Source organism: Mirounga angustirostris, unplaced genomic scaffold (assembly GCF_029215605.1).
Source record: "Mirounga angustirostris isolate CCGP_5_RB_7025 unplaced genomic scaffold, mMirAng1.0.hap1 SCAF_4, whole genome shotgun sequence".
NCBI lineage: Eukaryota > Metazoa > Chordata > Mammalia > Carnivora > Phocidae > Mirounga > Mirounga angustirostris.
Window position 1 is genome coordinate 153181006 of NW_026991712.1, and position 22328 is coordinate 153203333.

Below are 22328 nucleotides of genomic sequence, written 5' to 3' on the forward strand. Positions count from 1 at the left end.
TGACTGTAAATATAAAGTCTAATTACACAAAGACAAAATTCCTTACCTGATTTAAGCTTGTATACCAAATCGCATACATGCTAAAAATGAGAAACATTTTAATAAATCTCACATTAAGAACCTTGGAAGTCACTCTGCATTAGTAATGGCAGAAAAGATAAGAGAAGGAGAAAATCAATTTCTCAGAGATTTTTTAAAGGAAGAATGGATTTAAGGGAAAATTCCTTGGGACTCTTTAGCCTTTTCTTTTATTCTGTACCTTTCAATGCTTCAACATGATGCCAAAAAAGAATATACTAAATAAAAGTAGCCAGGAAGGAAATCAAACATTTATAAGATATATTTATTATTTTTCTGACCAAAGTGCAATGATTTTTAAATCTCCTTAAACAAATAACTGAAAAAAAGTATTCAAGAAAATATAACACAAATGGGAAATTAACCATTAGATGTTTTTACTTCATACGAACCCTACATTTAGTCTAGAAAACAAACAAAAACACTTTGAATGAAGTGTTACTAAAATGCTAACCAAATCATTGACCATAAACCTCATACATGCATTTCAAGGTTCCACTGCTAGGAATTCTGTTAAGATCAGTTTAATCACTAAGAACACTACATAATAGAGGACAGGAACACAGGTCATTAGATGTGGTCCCTGCCCCTTACCCTCAGATTTATGTCAGAATAAAGCTGACAATTCTGCCAGGCTCTGAACCCCCAGTGACCCCCATCCCAATCCCTGGAAGCAAAGAAGATGCCCTGTCACACAACTTTGTATAAGTTGTAATAAAACAAAGCCTAAGTTTTCTTATCTTTCTACAGGAAATGGTCAATTATTTGATAAATACTAAAACACTTCTAGGAATTCATTTTATGAGTTCGTTTACCAAACACATTTTGCAAGAACCGACTACACAATAAGTTCCTTTGGAATTTGGTCCACAAATTCACTTAACAGGTTGGAAATTTAAAACCTGCAAGAAAACAAGGAAGTGGGGAATCCCTAATCCTAACATGTTGTAATTATTAAAGGGATATACAGACATACTAAAAAGTTTTGCTCACAGAAGGCACAAACTATAAAAGGGATATATTTTTTTAGTAAAAACAAAGAACTAAGCTGATATCCTTCTTTGTTTTGTGAGCACCATAGCTAAGATGAAGTCAGACCCGAATTCACTGTCTACTCCTATAACCAAAAAAATCTAAGATAAAAAATTTAATTTGTCTTACTACATACTTTCCAGCCATTAACTGAGATGTAATTTTGAAAGATTAAAATTGCCTTAAAAAGGGGTTGTAATAGCAGCTATCAAAGCAATATTCAAGCATGATTCTGAGGATGCTTTCAGGTTTAGAGTTAGCCTTCTTTGTCAAAAATCTTCATAACTTGATCAAAAACCTGTAAAGGACAAAAATAATAGTAATTTAAAAAGAAGGCATTATTAAAACACTATATGGCTTAAGTTCCTGTTAAAAAGTCAATTTTCTATTAATTTTCAAGATGTATCATTAAAATATATATTGTAATTCCTTGGTTTCATCTATCTTACTTTAGACAGTAGTATGTAATATCATAAACACATATAAAATTGTGAACAAGTGCATTCAATTTTATTAGTGTTTTCAGGACAAAACAAATTTCTTGATCAGTAGCAATTACTGGATAAAATGTAAACTGAAGTGGCTTATTTTTCTAGTTCTGGTTCTAAAGCACTAAGTTCCCTGATATATCACCTCACCTCTAGGGGAAGGAGTAATGGATAAAAAACCAATAGAACTATGTGATAAACAAGGAAAGTCCAGAAAGGAAGACTCAGGGAATCAGGGCAAGAGGAGCTGGACTGAGAGACACTAGAAAGAGCTGCTGGGCACTGAAAGCTCATGGATTTTCAGAGGCAGAGAGAAGGGCTGGGTTTGGAAGCCCTGAGCCCCTGGAGCTCTGTGCTCTGTGATGAAGAGACAGAAGCAGCCTGGGGCCCTTGAGCTAAAAGGACTCGCCATTACATTAGAGATTTTAAAAAATGAACGTGGTCCAAATCACAGTTCTCAAAATGCCAATTTTCCAGTGCTTGAGAAGAGGTTTGGAATTAATAAACCACCCACTTCTTGTGAAGAACAAGTCTGAAGTTGTAAAATCTATTTTAGACGCTATTCAAAAAAGAGAAAAAAATCTCATTTTTCATTTAGTCTCCAGGGTCTTGAAAAGCAAACTAATCTGTCAGATCTCTTTTTCTCCTGCCTACCTACCCCCTTGCCCCATGAAATCACATTTTTACTTGACTTTTCTTTTAAGGCAAGCTAGGGATACTCACTTCGTCAACAGACTTAGAGGCATCTATTTTCTTGACTTTCCCCATTTCTTCATATAAGTCAATAATTGGCTTTGTTGACTGAAGATAGGTCTGAATTCTGCAAAAGCAGCAAATAATGTAAGGTTCTAAGTATCCACCCATTCTCCCCCATGTTATAGGATTGCTCGGAGCACAACCCAGATCTGACCCAACCGACTCCCTTACCATCTTCTTAGACCAGATATTTTACATATTTAAGCATGCCATTTTCTTTTTCTGGGCAAACTGAGGCAGGTATTTAATCTGTTCCTCAAATTCCAAACTGAGCCTAAGGTGGCGATGTGTAAAATCTGCAGAGTACCTCTTCTCCAAGCTCTCTCTGTTGTCATCACTTCTACCACTACTTTTTCCCCTCTCAAGGCATCGTTCAATACAGATCTAAAAAGAGAAATAAATAAAAAGTTATTACAAAAAAAAAATGTGAATTTGCTATTCATGTTTGCCATTCTTTTAACCTGAAAGGAGAACAAAGTTTGAAGAGATTACAAAAAACCCCCTACATTAAAACTAATTTGTCTAATTCATTAATCAACATGCAAAGTCCTTTTAAATTTAAACATGTGGTTCAATTTATATAAACTAGGTTAAATAAGTACAGAGCATAATAAGAATTCATTCATGACTCAGTTTTTCCTGTGTACTTTTTTTAAAACCGCAATAAAAAGAAGATCTGTGTGTGTATGCTTCCATCTAGGACATATTATTAACTTATTAGGTATGAATTACATGCCTCAAACTTTGTTCCATTTGCTTACTTTTTGATAATTCCATAAATATCCAAATATTTAAGAATCAACAAATTTGCATTTGAATAAAGTATCCCTTGTTAATCGTGAATAAACATTCCTTAGTTATAAAGCTGCGGTAACATTCTAAAGTTCACTTTGAAGAATAAGTGAAAACATATTTTTGGGGGTTGGAAAAAGAGAGTTAGATTTTAAAACAACTCAAAGCTGCAGCAAGTCTCTCCACCAGAGGCACATTTGCAATTCAACCCAAGAATAGCCAACTTCCTTCAAGGCAGTACTTTAGATTCTTATTCTTTCAGGCTGTTGGCATTAATTTAATGAAGTTATATTACAGCTGTCAAACAGTCAGGTCTTTTAATTAAATGATCCTGAGAAATTCATTTAGTTATTCAAAGGTATGTCTGGGTATGTTATTAGAAGTACCAGGAAGAAAAAGAACGCTTTCCTGCTTTTTTCAAGAAGAAAGGTATTTTACTCTTAGAAGATAAAAATCAAGCTATCTTTTTTTTCCCCCCAAATCAAGCTATCCTATATGTTTCTTTAAAATAGAAAGTTTTCCCAACTTCCCCAAAATGTTTCCCTAACATCCTAAGGCAATACTCTCTGGTAAGAGTGCATACCTAAGAGGTAACAGCGCAGCTTCATTACCTAACATTATTGTACAAGTCAATTCTTACTTAAAAACAAAGCAAATACTTGTTATCTTGAAAATAAAGCAAATTTTAGGTCCACTACGTTGCTGATGCCAAATAGTTTTTAGTAGTCCAACAGCAAGACAGTGCTGTTCCATCCATCCAATTTATTAGTTCAAAGTAAAACTGCTGCCAATATAAAATGTAAATATAAGTAAAAAGTCACTTTGTCTTTCTCTAATAGTTGACCATCAATTGGTTAAAGCCCATGTGAGCAGATGAAGGTCTTCATTACCTCATTATTACAGTCAAAAAACAGAACGAAAGACACATCTGCCTTCCCATCCATGGTCTTGTTCCAACCTTGAAGGTTGTCTTGATTTCTTGGAAACCCATCAATCAAGAATTTATTCTTCTGAGCATTGGCAGCCATTGTCTGATCCATTTCCTAAAAGAAAAGAAGATTTAGGTTCAACAGGACATCAACAAAATGCAATTTCTCTTTTTCTTTTTTTTCAGTGTTAACATGTTTAATAAAAGCATATGCTAGGTACAAAAGTAGCCTAACTGAAGGAGTGACTAGTTTTACAAGGTTTATGGGGTGAGGGTGTAAGAAAAGGTTTGACTCAGGAATGATGTCCATTTGAGGGGGTATTTGAAACAATGAAGCATAAGCAGAAATGTAAAAAAAAAAAAGCTCATAAGGTAGGTATTAATAAATGACTACAAAATGCTGACTGACAACACAAGAAATTAAAATATAAAGAGGCACAGAATTCTATTCATTTTAAATTGGCAGCAAAAAGATTAGTTGAAAAATGGGGTGAAAGGGTAGAGAAGTCCTTTTTTTTAACACTATTTTATTTTTACTTAAATTTCAATTAATTAACATATAGTATATTATTAGTTTCAGAGGTAGAGTTCAGTGATTCATCAGTCTTACATAACACCCAGTGTTCATTACATCACATGCCCTCCTTAATGTCCATTACCCAGTTACCTCATCCCCCCAACCCCCTCCCCTCCAACAAAAATGCAATTATTCAAGCAGGGTGGTGGAGATATGAGTGTTTGTTTTGTTATTATTATTCCCTACATCATTAGTAAAGAGTGGAGGGTGCATAGAAAGAAAAAAAAAAAAAGACTTAAATGAAATGATCCAATGTAGCAAGTTGGTGGAGTTACAGGTATGTACCCCTTCCCAATTTATACACAGACACACATAAAATTTTTTTCTGCAGTTTCTAAGTTTTCTACAGTAAGCATTTATTACTTTCACATATACATTCACAAAGTTATGAACAGCAAAAAGAAAAAGAAATAAGCATTAACTAGTACCTTTGCTCCAGCCACTAGAGACCCTATCTTGCCTTCCCCTCCCCACTCCCAAGTCATTTTGCTGTAGGAAGAAGTATGCTGCTTCTGCAGGTATTCAGATTCTCCACAATTCAAGTCCAATTGCACAAAGCTTTGGACAAATGTAAAGATATTGTTAGCATTAATTATTAGCATAAAAGTTAATACATTTTTGACTGAAGCTAATTAAACTTTAACTGCCACTAGCTACCCCATAACACAGGTAGCAGAGGAAAAGAATTCAGTCAAGGAAGACAGCAAGAGTAGCACGCTTCACCATCCTCCCCCAAAGTCTGAGGCCAGAATGTTGAAATATGTGAATGGGAGATGCAGATCTCTAGTCTCCAAATCCTCACCACTGCCAGCCACCATGGGGTATGCACTGATGCGTGACAATGACCAACTCTGGAGAAGCCTCTATTCCAAAGCTAACCAACAGCCAGTCCCCTCAGTACTCAAACTATCTCCTTATTCCTCAAGAAGAACAAGGGCTGTCAGGCCCTCTAATTCCTTCATCTGAGGATTGGCTTTGTCCCAGCATTTGCTTCTCCAATATTCTCCAATAATACAAAACTTTCACAGAATGTTTTTGGTCCCGTCCTATAGCATTTCTACCCCAATTATGGTAGAGGAAGATATCTGAAGAGGTGCATCAATATTCTACTCACTCAACATACATTTACTGAAGGCCTATTACCAGGGAACATGGGCAGTGACATGGCTCTTGGGGGGCTCATGGTTCAGCAGGTAATAAATATGTGTAAAGAAATGTGCTAAGTTCTAGGAGGACATATGAAAGGATGCTATGATAAAACAAAGAAATAAAGCACAAACTACCTGAAAGACAGCCTGAGAGAGCTTTACGAGAGGTGGCAGTGGAACTGAGTCCTAAATAATGAAGTGGCAAGCAGACGGGGATCAAGGTACTCCAGACAGTGTAAACTGAATATATAAAGGCTCAGAAATGAGCAAGCATAATAGCTTTGATGAATCTCAAGTAAGCTGAGGCAGCTGAATATTAGGTGGGAGATATGACTAGAAAGTAGGTAGGGGCAAGATTAAAGAAGAGCTTATTATGCCACACTAAGGAACTGGTTTTTATTCTGGAAGCAACCGAGGACCACTAAGGAATTTTAAGCAGAATATGCTTATCATCACCTTCTGGAAAAAAATCACACTGACTGGGGTGCCTGGGTTCCTCAGTCTGTTGAGCGTTGACTCTTAATTTTGGCTCAGGTCGTGATCTCAGGTTTGTGAGATCAAGCCCCATGATGGGCTCCGCACTGGGTGTGGAGCCTGCTTGAGATTCTCTCTCCCCTCTCCCCCCTCAAAAAAAAAAATCACCCTGACAGCACCATGAAGGGTGAATTAGAAGGGGACAAGCATGGATTAAAGGCAAAAAGACTCATAAAGAGGCTCCAGGTAAGGAAAAGAGGATCTGAATTAAGGTGACAGTGGTAATAGAGAAAAAACACTAAGTCAAAGAGGGTTAAGAGAAAGATAACTGGAAGATCTGCTCACTGAATTGATCTGGGAAAGTGAGAAAGAGGTGAAAAATACAGGATGGTCCCCAGATTTCTGGCTTGGGCACAGATGGTGGAACCATTAACCAGGACAGGAGATAAAGGGTGATCACACTTTAGATGATACATTGATACGCTGAGACACTTGTCAAATATTCAGATGGATGTCTAGTAATTAGAAATGTAGGTCTGAAGTTCAGAAAAAAGGTGTGTGTTAGAGCTATAGATTTTAGCATTTGTTAGTATAATGAAAGCCTTGGCATGGCTAAAAGCATCCAGCATGAAATACAAAAAACAAGAGGAGAACCATGGATAAAACCTGGAGAACATCATGGTTTAGGAAACTTGCAAGGAGACGTAAGAAACAACAGCTGTTGAAGCAGGAAAGAATCAAGAAAAATGGTGTCACAGAGAACAAAGAAGTTTTGAAAAGACAGTGGATAGAGTTAAATGCTATAAGAAAAATGACTAAAGGGCGCCTGGGTGGCTCAGTCGGTTAAGCGACTGCCTTCGGCTCAGGTCATGATCCTGGAGTCCCGGGATCGAGTCCCGCATCGGGCTCCCTGCTCGGCGGGGAGTCTGCTTCTCCCTCTGACCCTCCCCCCTCTCATGTGCTCTCTCTCTCATTCTCTCTCTGTCAAATAAATAAATAAATAATAAAATCTTTAAAAAAAAAAAAAAAGAAAAATGACTAAAAATATCCCCTAGATTTTAGAAGGAAGATCACTGGTAACAACAGCAAGAACAGTTTCAATGAAGATGGAAGTAGAACCTCACTACAAAGCGTTGAAGAGTAGAAAGTGAAAACTGTAGACCACTTTTACACAATGTTTAGTGATAAAGTGGAGAAAGGGCATTAAATCTAGAGAAGAGGGAGAGAGGGGGTGCCTGGGTGGCTCAGTCCTTAAGCGTCTGCCCTTGGCTCAGGTCATGATCCCAGGGTCCTGGGATCAAGCCCCACATCAGGCTCCCTGCTCAGCGGGAAGCCTGCTTCTCCCTCTCCTGTTCCCCCCTGCTTGTGTTCCCTCTCTGGCTGTCTCTTTCCCTGTCAAATAAATAAAATCTTAAAAAAAAAGAGAGAGAATAGGGAGAGAGGATATATTCTGGAATAGAAGCACATTACTCCCATCTCTGAAACAAAAGGTAAGAATGTGTGTAAATGAGTCACTCCTCCTCCTCCTCAAGTTTCTGTGGTTTCATCCAAGTGCTCATATATCTCTCTTCCACTGGGTTTCAACTATTTCTTGCTGTTCTCGCTCTTGCATTTCTCTTTCATTGTTTCTTATATGTGAAAATACCTGTTAATAATTCGTCTTGGGAATCTATAATGGAGAGATGCCACATAAATGCAAGATACCTGTTTTTAAGATGGGACATATTTTGATAGCTGTTAATCTCCGTATTTCATACTGAAGATGGTGACACATTCACCACAAAAGGACAACAAAATTGAGAAAACGGCAACAGGAGGGTCATGGTTGAAAAAGGAAGAAAGGGAAGGAAGGAAGGAAAGGAGGGAGGGAAGAAAGAAGGCTTACAAGGAAACAGAGAAGGGAAAGGAGGCGGGAAGAAGAGGAGGAGGGGAAGGAGAAAAGGAAGAAGAAACAGAAATGGAAGTGAGACACTGCATGTTGGGGAAGGATCAAGGACACACACATGGTTGTGAAGCTGAGCTAGCTGATCCTAGATCAAGGCAGAGAATGCTTGCTACTGTCCAATTTCTTCCCAAGTGAAAGGAGAATGACCAGTACTACCATTCTCAAACAGCATGACCACCTACCACAAGAAAGAAATTTAGTACTCTCGGGTGCCTGGGTGGCTCAGTTGGTTAAGCGACTGCCTTCGGCTCAGGTCATGATCCTGGAGTCCCTGGATCGAGTCCCGCATCGGGCTCCCTGCTCAGCGGGGAGTCTGCTTCTCCCTCTGACCCTCCTCCCTCTCATGCTCTCTGTCTCTCATTCTCTCTCTCTCAAATAAAAAAAAAAGAAATTTAGTACTCTCATTTTTTTTTTCATTACTCAAAGGAAAGGCAGATTTAGTTTTTTATTTCCTTGCTGGTTTAAACTGGTTGGCATTCACACTCCTTACCCTCTTTAACAAACTGATGGTTATCTCAACTGGCACAATCTTTCCATCTTTAATGTACTTTTCAATGAGTTCACCATACTGTGAATCTGGGTTCTTCCTTTCATCACGAAGAAGTTCTCCTGCAGAAAGGTGTGTGTAACCATATTTCTGAAAGAAACAACACATAGGGGAAAAAATCAGAATACATTCAACCCAGGGATGCCTGGGTGGCTCAGTCGGTTGAGCATCCGGCTCTTGATTTCGGCTCAGGTCATGATTTCGGATCGAGCCTCACGTCTCAGTGCTCTGCACTCAGTGTGGCGTCTGCTTGTCCCTCTCCCTCTGCATTCAGTGTGGCATCTACTTGTCCCTCTCCCTCTGCTCCTCCCCTGGCTCACACGTGCGCACACGCACGCGCTCGCTCTCTCTCTCCCTCTCTCTTGTTCTCAAAAAAAAAAAAAAAAAGAACACATTCAACCCAGTGGTAGGACTATCAATTTTTTTCCTTCATGTTAATTTCTATAGTCTAACTTTTCTACAATAAATAAGATTTGCTTGTATATTAAACTAATAAACAAATTTTAAGAGATTTCATACAATCAAGTTTGCTTAAAAAACATTCTTAACCTGGTAGGGCATGGTAGCTATAATGTTCACACACCAAGAAATCATCCCAAAATTTATGTAACTATTCAAGCATTAACATTTCATTGTAATCCTTCAGAAACACAAAGTTTAAATGTCATTAATAATGTCCAAAGAAATGCCTAACAAAAACCTATATAATTCAAGGCAAAAAAAAAAAACAAAAAAACAAAAACTCACCACTGCTGGCTATACCCACCTTCTACAAAATGCTTCCCTTCCTTAAACTCAGCACATCTAAACTGAATTCATCAGCATTTACACTAACCCTGTTTTTCTGGTCTGTTCCCTTTCTTGGTAAATAGCACAAGTCCTACCTCCTCCACAAAATTAACTTTCCTGACCACCCTTGAAAGTGGTCACATAATCAAACAGTGTCTTCAAGTACCACAGTCTCTCTACCTAGACCAGTACCTTCCTTACCATTCTTAAAAGTCCATCTCCTCCTTCTCTAGTTGCAACTAGAGGTCTCATCTGTAAAATGGGAATACAGATACCTATTTTATAAGTTAGTGGTGATGACTGAATGAGATAACGTACATAAACTGCCTACCAAGAGCCTGACGCATAGTATGAGATAAAAGTCATCAATTACCTTCTTGCCATTATGAAGATACTTATCTTAAATAATCTAGAAGCATTTTTATATGTATATATATGCCATTTTTATATTCTATATATACATACACACACACACATATACATGCACAGACCTGCATGTGTACTCACTTTAATGGTTTCTATGGAAAGACCAATCAAGAGGCTTAAGTGAAATAACAGGTATGAAAAGCCTATGAAAGGTCAGTAGAATAGTATTATTATGATTGCGATGATCATTATTATGTAGGACTACAAATGATGCATTAGGTCAGGGTATAGGGTAATAGTTGAACTAAGTCATATGAGATGCTATAGTGTTGTTCTGCCATTTCCCCATGACTGGAATGAAAAAACAATGCAGATCTAAGAAACAATTCTGAATAATGAAAAGCTTCTTCCGCCACATGAACATACACATTCCCTGTTATTAAATCAAAAGAACTATAAAATCTATTTTTAAAAACGTTTTGGGGTGGCACCTGGGTGGCTCAGGTGTTAAGCGTCTGCCTTTGGCTCAGGTCATGATCCCAGGGTCCTGGGATCGAGCCCCGCATTGGGCTCCCTGCTCCGCGGGAAGCCTGCTTCTCCCTCTCCCACTCCCCCTGCTTGTGTTATTTTTCTCGTTGTGTCTCTGTCAAATAAACGAAATCTTTAAAAAAAAAAAAAAAAGAAAGAAAACGTTTTTGGGGCGCCTGGGTGGCTCAATCAGTTAAGCCGAGGACTCTTGATTTCGGCTCTGGTCATGATCTCAGGGTCATGAGATTGAGCCCCAAGTTGGTTCCATGCTCAGCGCAGAGCCTGCTTGTCTCTCTCCCTCTGTACCTCCCACCACTTGCTCGATCTCACTGTTTCTCTCTCAAATAAAAATCTTTAAAGAGATTTTTTAAATAAGTAAATAAAAAGAACACTTTATATTAAAAAAAAGTTTTTACTTTCAAATATCAGAGCACTCAGAACTATATTCAATTTTCAGTTACAACAATCATCTCACCCCAAATTCTTAAGACTCCCTAAATGGGTTTTTATCTCATCCATAGTTAAGTGCATAATAAAAATTTAATGTCTTAAATTTATTAATTTCAATATTAAGATTTGATGAAGCCCACATTCCCACTCCCATTTTAAAGTAGAATGTTTCAATCGCACAGTTCATGAAAGCTCTCAATTACACAGATTATGGTGAGACTTCTTTTTTTGGATTGCAGAAGCCATACATTCTTTACCCCCTTTTTTTTTTTTTTTAAGATTTTATTTTTATTTATTTGAGACAGAGAGAATGAGATAGAGAGAGCATGAGAGGGAGGAGGGTCAGAGGGAGAAGCAGACTCCCCGCCGAGCAGGGAGCCCGATGCGGGACTCGATCCCGGGACTCCAGGATCATGACCTGAGCCGAAGGCAGTCGCTTAACCGACTGAGCCACCCAGGCGCCCTCTTTACCCCCTTTTTGATTCTAAACATTGTTGGCTAGCTTGTTCTCACTGACTAAAGTAAGCAAGCAAGCGGCAAGGCAGTCAGCAAAGGAAAACAAACTCTAAACAGTTTATTTGCTGACTAAAATTGGGCATAACATTGGATGAGAAGAAACAAAACCACAGTGTCACTCGTGTCTCTTAGTCATACAGCCCATTCCATTAGAATAATCAAAAGTGTATTTTGTCGTTGTAATAGGCTTAAAAAAAAAAAAAAAAAACCCTCCCATGGTTTACAGAAAATGGAAATACAAAATGTTTAATTATTTAAACTGTTATTCTAAAATTATTTCCACACCACACCATTTCTAAATGCTACTTTGATCACCAAGCATAAGGAAACTTCTGAAAGATGGGTGTAGAAAAGACTATAAAAAATGAGGCGTGACCCACGTTCCCACTCACTATTATAATTTTCAAAAAGCATTCTGCAACTAGTGTCTATAAAATTTTATAGCAGCTCCATTTTCTACAGCTTACTTTGTTTCCTACTTGGAAGTTTATGCTTGCTGGATATTCTCATCTGGTCTAGAGATTATAGCATATGGTAATATTGAATAAATGCAGAGACAAACAGTACTAAACAATGGCAAATGCTTAGTGAAACACCCAACTACGCAGACTGCTCTGTAGGGACTGCCTCTGCTGCATGAACAACATACATTTAGAAGTCCAGCTACTAATCTAGAAATCAGTACATAGGTGTTGATTTCCTGACACTGGTGTACTCAAATTTGCAAGCTTTATATTGCATTAAAATGGGTTTTGGCATATTACTTTTTAAAAAGAGAAACCAGGCGTAAACTGTAGAGGTATACAAATGATATTTTAAAAAACAATTACACATAGTTTGTCAAAAAGAGAGAAAACAACCTTATCTGCAAAGTCTAAGGAAACAAGGAATCTAAATAAATATAACCATGTCAGATCTATACATGTGTCTTCCTATTTCTCATCCACATTCCATTTTTAGAAATCCTCTATTTACTGCTTTTTTATACTATATTTTTCTTTAGGATTTTGCTGAAGCTTTCCTTTTACCACAGAGTTTCTACAACAAAAAAGCAACTATCACTTACACACTAGCTATTATGGTATTTTAATAACAGCTAGACTTTAAGGAGCATGTTTTTAAAGCATTCTGTTGTCATTAAGTAGTCAGGGATGCCAGTTTTGAGGAAAGCAAGAATGGCTATTTCCTAGGCTTAACCAAAACTTTTTCACATTCTCTGAAATTTCCTAGCAATTAAAACCTAGTGGGTCACTAACTGCAGTCTTAAGAATAACATTCAAAACCACAGCAGGTTATAAATACTATAAAATACAATAAATACAATTACAAGCTACTATTCAACTAAAAAAATAAAAATAGTTTTCTAGTGACAAACATATAAATTCAATTCATTTAGAGTAATGGTCTAAACTTTTTACTTTCATTTTCTCCTTTAAGAAACCGAAAAAAACAACTCAATAAATTTTCATAAACCACATACTAAGATTTGGAGGGAGAAAAAAAAAAGCACCATGTTCTCAATAAGGACAGAATGGCACTCTATTTTACTAAGTGAATGCTGACAACTTTATGATATCAAATCTCCAATCATCTTGACGGACTTCTTTCACTTCTTAGCAATCATCCTTCTTTCTTAATTTGGGTAACGTGGTTCTATGTGAACAAAAACAACAATAAAAACGATCAAAAACAAAACCACAACAACAAAAAAGAGTTCAAGATAAAACTGATGTGGGGTGCCTGGGCTGGCTCAGTCAATTAAGGTTAAGTGTCTGCCTTGGGCTGAGGTCATGATCCCAGGGCTCTGGGATTAAGCCCCACATAGGGGTCCCTGCTCTGCAGGGAGCCTGCTTTTCCCTCCCTCTCTGCCTCCCCCCCTGTACCCCCCTGCCCCAGTTCGTGGTCTCTCTCAAATAAATAAATAAAATCTTTAAAAAAAAAAAAAAAGGGTAAAAATGATGCATAAATGACAAGTCCTTGGAGGCAAGAAGAGATCCAGATGCCAGACACCTCCTCCAGTTAGTGTGGCAATTAGAAAGTACCACGGGGGGGGCGCCTGGGTGGCTCAGTCGTTAAGCCTCTGCCTTTGGCTCAGGTCATGATCCCAGGGTCCTGGGATTGAGCCCCGCATTGGGCTCCCTGCTCCGCGGGAAGCCTGTTTCTCCCTCTCCCCCTGCTTGTGATCCTGCTCTCACTGTGTCTCTCTCTGTCAAATAAATAAATAAAATCTTTAAAAAAAAAAAAAAAGAAAGAAAGTACCACGGGGGCACCTGGGTGGCTCAGTCGGTTAAGCGTCTGCCTTTGGCTCAGGTCATGATCCCGGGGTCCTGGGATGGAGCCCCGCATCGGGCTCCCTGCTCAGCGGGAGGCCTGCTTCTCCCTCTCCAACTCTCCCCGCTTGTGTTCCCTCTCTCACTGTCTCTGTCAAATAAATAAATAAAATCTTTAAAAAAAAAAAAAAAAAGAAAGTACCACGGGACTGCTTCTCAGCCTCACAAGAAAGGGCACATAGATATATTAGATATAAATATATTTTTAATGCAACTGTGTGTGTTAAAATTATTGGGTGTCCTTTAAATAGTGGACACATCTATGAAGCATTTAAGGCTAAGTGTATTTTGCATTCCCTAGAATATTAGTGAACCTTAAAATCTTAATTTTGGTTATGTACTATCAACAATGCACCTTCAGCAAAACACCTAGAAATGCTGCAAGGACTATCCAAAGCCATCCATACTCACCAGTCTGGTGCTTGTTGCAAACAACAGCTTTAGAGCCTACAGCCTCCCAGCAACATTTTATGTATGCCTATCATTCATTTCAAAGGCTTTCCAATAGAACTTTTTCCAATTACTCTAAATTGATAAGGATCTTCCAAGAACAGAATCTGCCAGTCTTGGGGAACTTACATTACTTTGAATGTAAAAACCGACACAGTGCCCAGATGCTTAAAACTGGTCAAATGTTTAAGGTTCCTTCCAGTTTCACCCACAGAGGGTTTGAAAAAGGGTCTTCCCTATAATCACCATTAAAGAAAGGTTAGCATTAAAAGAAAAAAAAAAGACTATCCAGTGTGAGAAAAGCTGAGTGTAATAGTTGACTTAAGTTGCTAGAGGATTTACAATCTCATTTTTAGTGTGCCCTCACTGTATTTCCAAATGTATTCATTGTATTTCATACGCCTATTTAATTGCTAATCTACATATTAACTATAAACTATGGAAGTTATAAACTGAGCTAAATCTTTTCTTAAACAAAAAGCTTTAACAGACAGATTTTAAATTAACATGAAGCATACTTCTTTTTCTAATTAAAGAGTGATATTTTAAAAGCTTATATTCTGAAAAGAGGAGGGATATAATCCATTCAGCTGCACACAATTATAGCACTATTCATTTTCCTCGATGTTCTGCTCTTCATATAAGAAAACTTTAATTCAGGCAATCCTTGGAACTTACTCTATTTTTTTTAAAAACATTTTTATTTATTTATTTGACAGAGAGAGACACAGCGAGAGAGGGAACACAAGCAGAGGGAGAAGCAGGTTTCCCACTGAGCAGGGAGCCCAATGTGGGGCTCGACCCCAGGACCCTGGAATCATGACCTGAGCTGAAGGCAGACGGCTTAACGACTGAGCCACCCAGGCGCCCCTGGAACTTACTTTAAATCCATAAATATTTACTGAGTGTCTAGGAAGTGCCAGGTCATGTGCTGATTCAGGGAAGGTAAATAGGATGTAATAGTGACCTGCATATATAAAGTGACCGGAGCCCTACTATTAACTAATAAGGTAATTCTTCATACTTGAACAACTTTTCCTAAGGAATTCAGTCTTTACCAGCACCGTCTGCTTGGGGAAGAAGTTGATTCTTCAGAGCGGGTGGCAAGAAGACAGAACAATATATAAAACTTAAAGCAAGGGTGAGTTAGAAGCCACCCAACACTGTTTCCCCACCTGTGTAAGCCTGCATATCCCTCTAACAGTTTGCAAAAGGCTCTCAGATAACTGAGGATTTGGGTACCTGATTTACATACCGAATGGCCCCTACAGCCTGTGAACTGGAATTTTCACACTCCAATTTCATTCCAGTTGGTCATTTCCAGTACTTCTCTTTTAATTCATCTCACCCATTCTTAATCAATCTGTATTCCCTACATTACAAGGAGATGGAAAATGGTCAAAGATGAAGACCAGGCCCAGAAACCTCCTGGGATTCCAGGAGCTCAGAAGCAATAATTTGAAAACTTTCAACACTAATGAACAGGCACAGAAGTCTTGTTAATCTTAGAAAACATTCTCTGATCTTGTTAACTGAATGATCAATTCATACAGTCACTGTAGGGTCTACAAGCTATACACTCATACCACTACAACCCAAATATTGTTGCAGGTGGCATAAGAACCTAGAGTTCAGTTAAGTCATTTCCTGTGAAAACACTTGGAGGACATATATCAAACCATTCATATGAAGCCCTTGCCTCTATTTCACATTAGAAAAGAGAGGCTTTTAAAATATTAAGCAAGCCTAATTGTATATATTATTTTTAAAAAGTGAATAACATTAAAATCAGAATATCATTACCTACGGAATACCGAAAGTAATAAAGTCACCCTAAGAGATATAACTATTTGAGAATGCAATTTGTAAAAAGCCTCATCACAAAATAACAACATTTTAACAGCTCAGGTTCTCCTTAAGGGCTAGAATTTATTTGGATTTACAAATCCACTCTTGAGTAAAATGTGCAAAGGATACCAAACTCTGAATTCAATAATATATACAAACAGCATTTGAGCATCTGCAAAATTATCAAACTAATGGAGAAATGCACTTAGAGAAACAAAGTATTCAGCAAGAACCACAAGGACATAAGAACTTTGCATGAAGTCACATCCTTGGAACACTGACCTGAAAGTTAAGGGATTAGTTTTAAGACTAAACTCTGTCACAACCCTGTGTGACACTGGAAAATTATGTAACCTTTCTTAGATCTCAGCTTCTTCATTTCTAAAACACAATATCTATACTATCAGAAATAATATCTACACTACACTATCAGCTACAGCAAAGTATTGTTATTAGCTATTACAACTAGAGGCATCTCCTTAAGAACATACTCCTAAATACATGGTCTACATTGCTAGATTTAAGACCTACTATGAGAGCATTCACGTCAGGGAGAAGTTAGACAAACACATTCAGATTATTCCTGGAGCAAAGTCCAAAATAATCAGCGGCTAAACTACAAATTACATACTAATTAAGGAAAAGAACTACCAAACAGGCTCAACAGCATACAAATGTACACAAGAAAGGAGCAAAGTCAACGAATAACTACAGAACAAGTATAGTATGATAAATGACAATCCAATCCACTATGCAAATAGCCTCAAACAGAGGCTCCAAAAATTGGCAGCAGAGATATATTTGAGTACATTAAAAAATTTATGAGAACATGGGGCGCCTGGGTGGCTCAGTTGGTTAAGCAACTGCCTTCGGCTCAGGTCATGATCCTGGAGTCCCTGGATCGAGTCCCGCATCGGGCTCCCTGCTCGGCAGGGAGTCTGCTTCTCCCTCTGACCTTCCCCCCTCTCATGTGCTTGCTCTCTCTCATTCTCTCTCTCAAATAAATAAATAAAATCTTTAAAAAACAAAAAACTGCTAGTCTTTTGGGGCGCCTGGGTGGCTCAGTCGTTAAGCGTCTGCCTTTGGCTCGGGTCATGATCCCAGGATCCTGGGATCGAGCCCCACATCAGGCTCCCTGCTCCACGGGAAGCCTGCTTCTCCCTCTCCCACTCCCCCTGCTTGTATTCCCTCTCTCGCTGTGTCTCTCTCTGTCAAATAAATAAATAAAATCTTTAAAAAAAAAAAAATTTATGAGAACAGGAATTTATCTTGCTTATAAACAAACAGATCAATAGCTTTCCAATCAACTAGCAATAATTAGAAAATATACATTTTAAAAGATCCTATTCAAAACAGCAATAAAAACTTAAATTTAGGATTAAACCTAAAACTAATGTATAAAAATCATATAAAGAAATTAAAAACCCTTAAAACCATTATCACAAAAAGAAAGGATTTGGGGCATCTGGCTGGCTCAACTGGAAGGGCGTGTGACTCTCACTGTCAGGGTCATGAGTTCAAGTCCCACACTGGGCAAAGAGTTTACTTAAAAAAATAAATATTTAAAAAAAATAAATAAGTAAAAAGAAGGCATTCTGTGCTTCTGTGTTCCTGAACAGAAAGACGCAATACTGTAAATATTTTAAAATTCCACAAATTAATCTATGAATTTATTGCAACCTCAATCAAAATTCAACTGGAATTAATTTTTTTAATGAAACAGAATGAACTGATTCTCAAGTTTATCAGACAGTAACTGTGAGCAGAATGGCCAAACCTGAAAATAATTTTAATAACAACAAGTGGAAACTTGTCCTACCAGGTAGCATATTATAAAACTATAGTAATTAAAACAGTATAACACTAGTATAAAAATACGCAAACAGAACAATGAGACTCAACAGTCCCAAAACCGACCCAGGTGTAAATGGGATTTCAATAAATGATAGACTTGGGGTGCCTGGGTGGCTCAGCTGGTTAAGCAGCTGCCTTCAGCTCAGGTAGTGATCCCAGAGTCCCAGGGATCCAGCCCCACATCAGGCTCCCTGCTCAGCAGAGAGTATGCTCCTTCCTCTGCCCCTCACCCTGCTCTCGTGCTCTGTCTCTTAAATAAATAAGTAAAATCTTTAAAAAGAAACGATAGACTTAGCATCTAAAAACCAATAAGGGGAGTGGCTGGCTGGCTCAGTCAGTAGAGCATACAACTCTTGATCTCGGGGTCCTGAGTTTGAGCCCCACGTTGGGCACAGAGAGTACTTAAAAAAAAAAAAAAAGTTAAAGAAAACTTAAATGAAGTGGCACCTGGGTGGCTCAGTCAGTTAAGCATCTGCCTTCTGCTTGGGTCTTGATCTCAGAGTCCTGGGATTGAGCCCCACGTTGGGCTCCCTGCTCAACTGAGAGTCTGCTTCTCCCTCTCCTTCTGCCTACCCCCCACTTGTGCTCACTCTTGCTCTCTCTCTCGAATAAATAAAATCTTAAAAAAAAAAACAAAAAAAACTTAAGGGCGACTGGGTGGCTCAGTCGTTAAGCATCTGCCTTCAGCTCTGGTCATGATCTCAGGGTCTTGGGATTGAGCCCTGCATCAGGCTCCCTACTTGGTGGGAAGCCCACTTCTCCCTCTCCCACTCCCCCTGCTTGTGTTCCCTCTCTTGCTGTGTCTGTCAGATAAATAAAATATTAAAAAAATTTTTTTAATGAAATAAAAATCAATGAGGAAAAGATTAACTATTTAATAAATGATACTTGTGCAACTACCTACTCATCTGGGAAAAAATTAAATCAGAATCCTGCATCATACTATATGAAAACTAAAACAACACAAGGAAAAAACCCTATGACAGTACTAGAGAAAAATAATCTTGAGATATAAAAAAGGCATTCTAAAACAAGAACCAAGTCAGCTGAGACTTATGTCTGACCAAATAAATAATAAAAACTTTGGAACAAAGAAAGATATAAATATAATCAAATAACAAGCAAGAGCCTAGAAGAAAATGTTTTCACCATACAAAGGTGAAAGGGGTAATAATACATACTGTACATAAAGAGATCATACTAACAAAGAAAAAAACCTCAATACAGAAATGGGCAAACAATAAGAATAAACAATTCACAGAAAAGAAAAGAAGAGATGCTTAATTCACTGGTAATCATGAAAATGCAAATTAAAACAATGTGATTCCGGGGCACCTAGGTGGCTCAGTTAAGCGTCTGCCTTCAGCTCAGGTCATGATCCCGGGGTCCTAGGATCGAGCCCCGCACCAGGCTCCCTGCTTCGCGGGAAGTCTGCTTCTCCCTCTCCCACTCCCCCTGCTTGTGGTCCCTCTCTCACTGTGTCTCTGTCAAATAAATAAATAAAATCTTAAAAACAAAAACAAACCAATGTGATTCCATTTTCCACCCATCAGATTGGTTAAAATAAAAAGACTGCTCTATCTGGCTATGGCAAGAATGGAGGGTGGGGTGGGGAAAAAACAGCATCCTCATACTTTGTAAGAATGTGAACTGGTTCAGCCTTTTTAGAGGGCAATGTAGCAGAATCTATCAGAATTTAAGTTTACACACCCTCTGGCTCAGTACTTCCGTCTCTAGGAGCTGTTGCTACTGAAAGAGTTGCACATGCGCATGAAGACATTCTGTACAGGGAGGCCTGGGTGGCTCAACCCGTTAAGCATCTGCCTTTTTTTTTTTAAACATTTTATTTATTTGACAGAGAGAGACACAGCGAGAGAGGGAACACAAGCAGGGGGAGTGGGAGAGGGAGAAGCAGGCTTCCTGCCAAGCAGGGAGCCCCATGCAGGGCTCGATCCCAGGACCCCGGGATCCTGACCTGAGCCGAAGGCAGACGCTTAACGACTGAGCCACCCAGGCGCCCCCAGCATCTGCCTTCTGTTCAGGTCATGGTTCCAGGGCCTGGGATAGAGTCCCACATCGGGCTCCTTGCTCAGCGGGGAGCCTGCTTCTCCCTCTCCCTCTGCCTGCTACTCCCCGTTTGTGCTCTGTCAAATAAATAAAATCTTAAAAAAAAAAAAAAAAGACATTCTGTACATGAATGTTCACAGCATCATTTGTAAACAAAATCAAAATGTTCACCAATGTACAAGAGGTTAAATAGATCACTGTATGTATTACGAATGAAGCAGAGCTATCTATATGGAAAGCTATCCAAGATACACTGTTAAGCAAAAATATGCAAGTCACAAAACAACAAGCAAGGTGTGTGCACATAGGTGTGCATGCATTATATCTGTGTAGAGATACATCAAAAAAAGGACCAGAGGGGTGCGTGGCTGGCTCAGTCAGTAGAGCACGCTACTCTTAGTCTCAGTGTCATGAGCTGGAGCCCCAGGTTGGGTGTGGAGCCTACATTAAAAAAAGACCAGAAACACACACAAAAAATTTTTTAAGTGATTACATAAGGAGTACTCTGAGGTTGATTAAGGAGAACTTTCATTTTTACTTTATGCACTTTCAAAATGTTTGAATCTTTTATAATGTACACATATACATATAAGCTTTTTAAAGTTTTAATTTAATATATATGCTTTTACATAAAGCATATATACTACCTACACATCTCTAAATGGCAAATACCACAAAGAAAAATTAATGATTTAAATGTTTTATTACTATAAAATCCTTAGACCATGAGAGACTATGGACTATGAGAAACAAGAGGGGAGGGGGGTGGGGGGATGGGTTAGCCTGGTGATGGGTATTAAAGAGGGCACATACTGCATGGAGCACTGGGTGTTATACGCAAACAATGAATCATGGAACACTACATCAAAAACTAATGATATAATGTATGGTGATTAACATAATAATAAAAATAAAATAAAATAAATAAATAAAAATTAAAAAAATAAAATCCTTGGGGCGTCTGGCTGGCTCAGTCAGTGGAGCATGTAACTCCTGATCTAAGGGTTATAAGTTCAAGCCCCAAATTGGGTGTAGAGATTACTTAGAAATAAAAATCTTAAAAAAAAAGTACATATATATGTATATATAAAATTCTAAGAAAACAGCAAAATGAAATTCAAAAAGCCTCACACGAAGGATAAAATCCCTATATAAAAAAACATGTAATTTGGCACGCCTCGGTGGCTCAGTTGGTTAAGCAACTGCCTTCGGCTCAGGTCAGGATCCCAGAGTCCTGGGATCAGGCCCTGCATCAGGCTCCCTGCTCAGCGAGAAGCCTGCTTCTCCCTCTCCCTCTACCTGCTACTCCGCCTGCTTGTGCTCTTTCTGTCTGTCAAATAAATAAATAAAAAATCTTTAAAAGAAAATGTAATTTCAAGAAAAAAGGGAAAGAGGACCTGTACAATCAAATATTTATTTAAAATTTAAAACTAAATCATTGTAGAGAGTAGCAAAAACTAATTCAAATGTTTGAATAAAAATTTTTCTGTAAAGTGATCCATTCCTTAAACAAAAGAGAAACAAAAGTATAATATAGCAACACAAAAACATACTGCGTGGGCATGAAGTCAAGAGTTACAGAAGGAGACAGAAAACAGTTCAGTTTTATAGCTTAGAAGCAGATGGAAATTTAGAGACAACACTCAGTTGAGAGAATCCAAAAGGCACAGCAGCAAAGGTTTAAAAGGAAACCGATTCCAAAGAAGCCCTACTCTAGGCACTAGAGTTCAAAATTATAAGCAAGTTGTTCTGGAAATGACAGCTTCATGGCAAAGACAATATACTCATACTACTTCTAGTCTCCAGAATAACCCTTTGGAGCAATTTCAGAACTTTATTGTGCCAAGCAACCTCTCTCAACTGATTTTTTAGACATAATTAATCTTGCTTAACTTTAACAAAGAATCATCTTCATTTTAGTCCACCAACCTGTGCTAATAGAAGAAAGTGTGAGCAAAACCATTATTTTTTTTCAAAGATTTTATTTATTTATTTATGTGCCAGAGAGAGAGCACAAGAAGGGGGAGCTGCAGGCAGAGGGAGAAGCAGGCTCCCCGTGGAGCAAGGAGGCCAATTCGGGACTCCATCCCAGGACCCTGGGATCACCACCAGAGCTGAAGGCAGACGCTTAACCGACTAAGCCACCCAGGCATCCCAAAACTATTATTTATTTGGCTTTTAAAGATAGTACATGTTTTTAAAATTTGGGATATAAAGTGTAGTTTCATTACATTTTGCTGAATCTACAATTAAAGTCAGAAAAACAAATGAATAAACAAAAAGCAGGATCAAATCTACAAATACAGAGAATAAACTGATGGTTACCAGAGGGAAGGGAGATGGGCAAATGGGTGAGGGGAAGTGG

At 38.3% G+C, this 22328-nt stretch overlaps 1 protein-coding gene across 2 annotated transcripts in view; it reads right to left on the bottom strand.

Moving 5' to 3' along the window:
• Positions 1 to 325: 325 nt before the first annotated feature.
• CMPK1 (cytidine/uridine monophosphate kinase 1) overlaps positions 326 to 22328 on the bottom strand; it is a 38834-nt gene continuing 16831 nt past the window's right edge. The window contains exons 2-6 of one of the 2 annotated variants that reach the window (XM_045897741.3): positions 8709 to 8855; positions 4037 to 4189; positions 2662 to 2738; positions 2322 to 2418; positions 326 to 1408 (exon numbers count right to left, since the gene is read on the bottom strand). In XM_045897741.3, the coding sequence (XP_045753697.1) occupies positions 1367 to 1408; positions 2322 to 2418; positions 2662 to 2738; positions 4037 to 4189; positions 8709 to 8855 (516 nt within the window). In that variant the 3' untranslated portion in view covers positions 326 to 1366. The remainder of the gene's footprint in view (positions 1409 to 2321; positions 2419 to 2661; positions 2739 to 4036; positions 4190 to 8708; positions 8856 to 22328) is intronic. The other variant, XM_064589180.1, reaches the window with a different exon arrangement.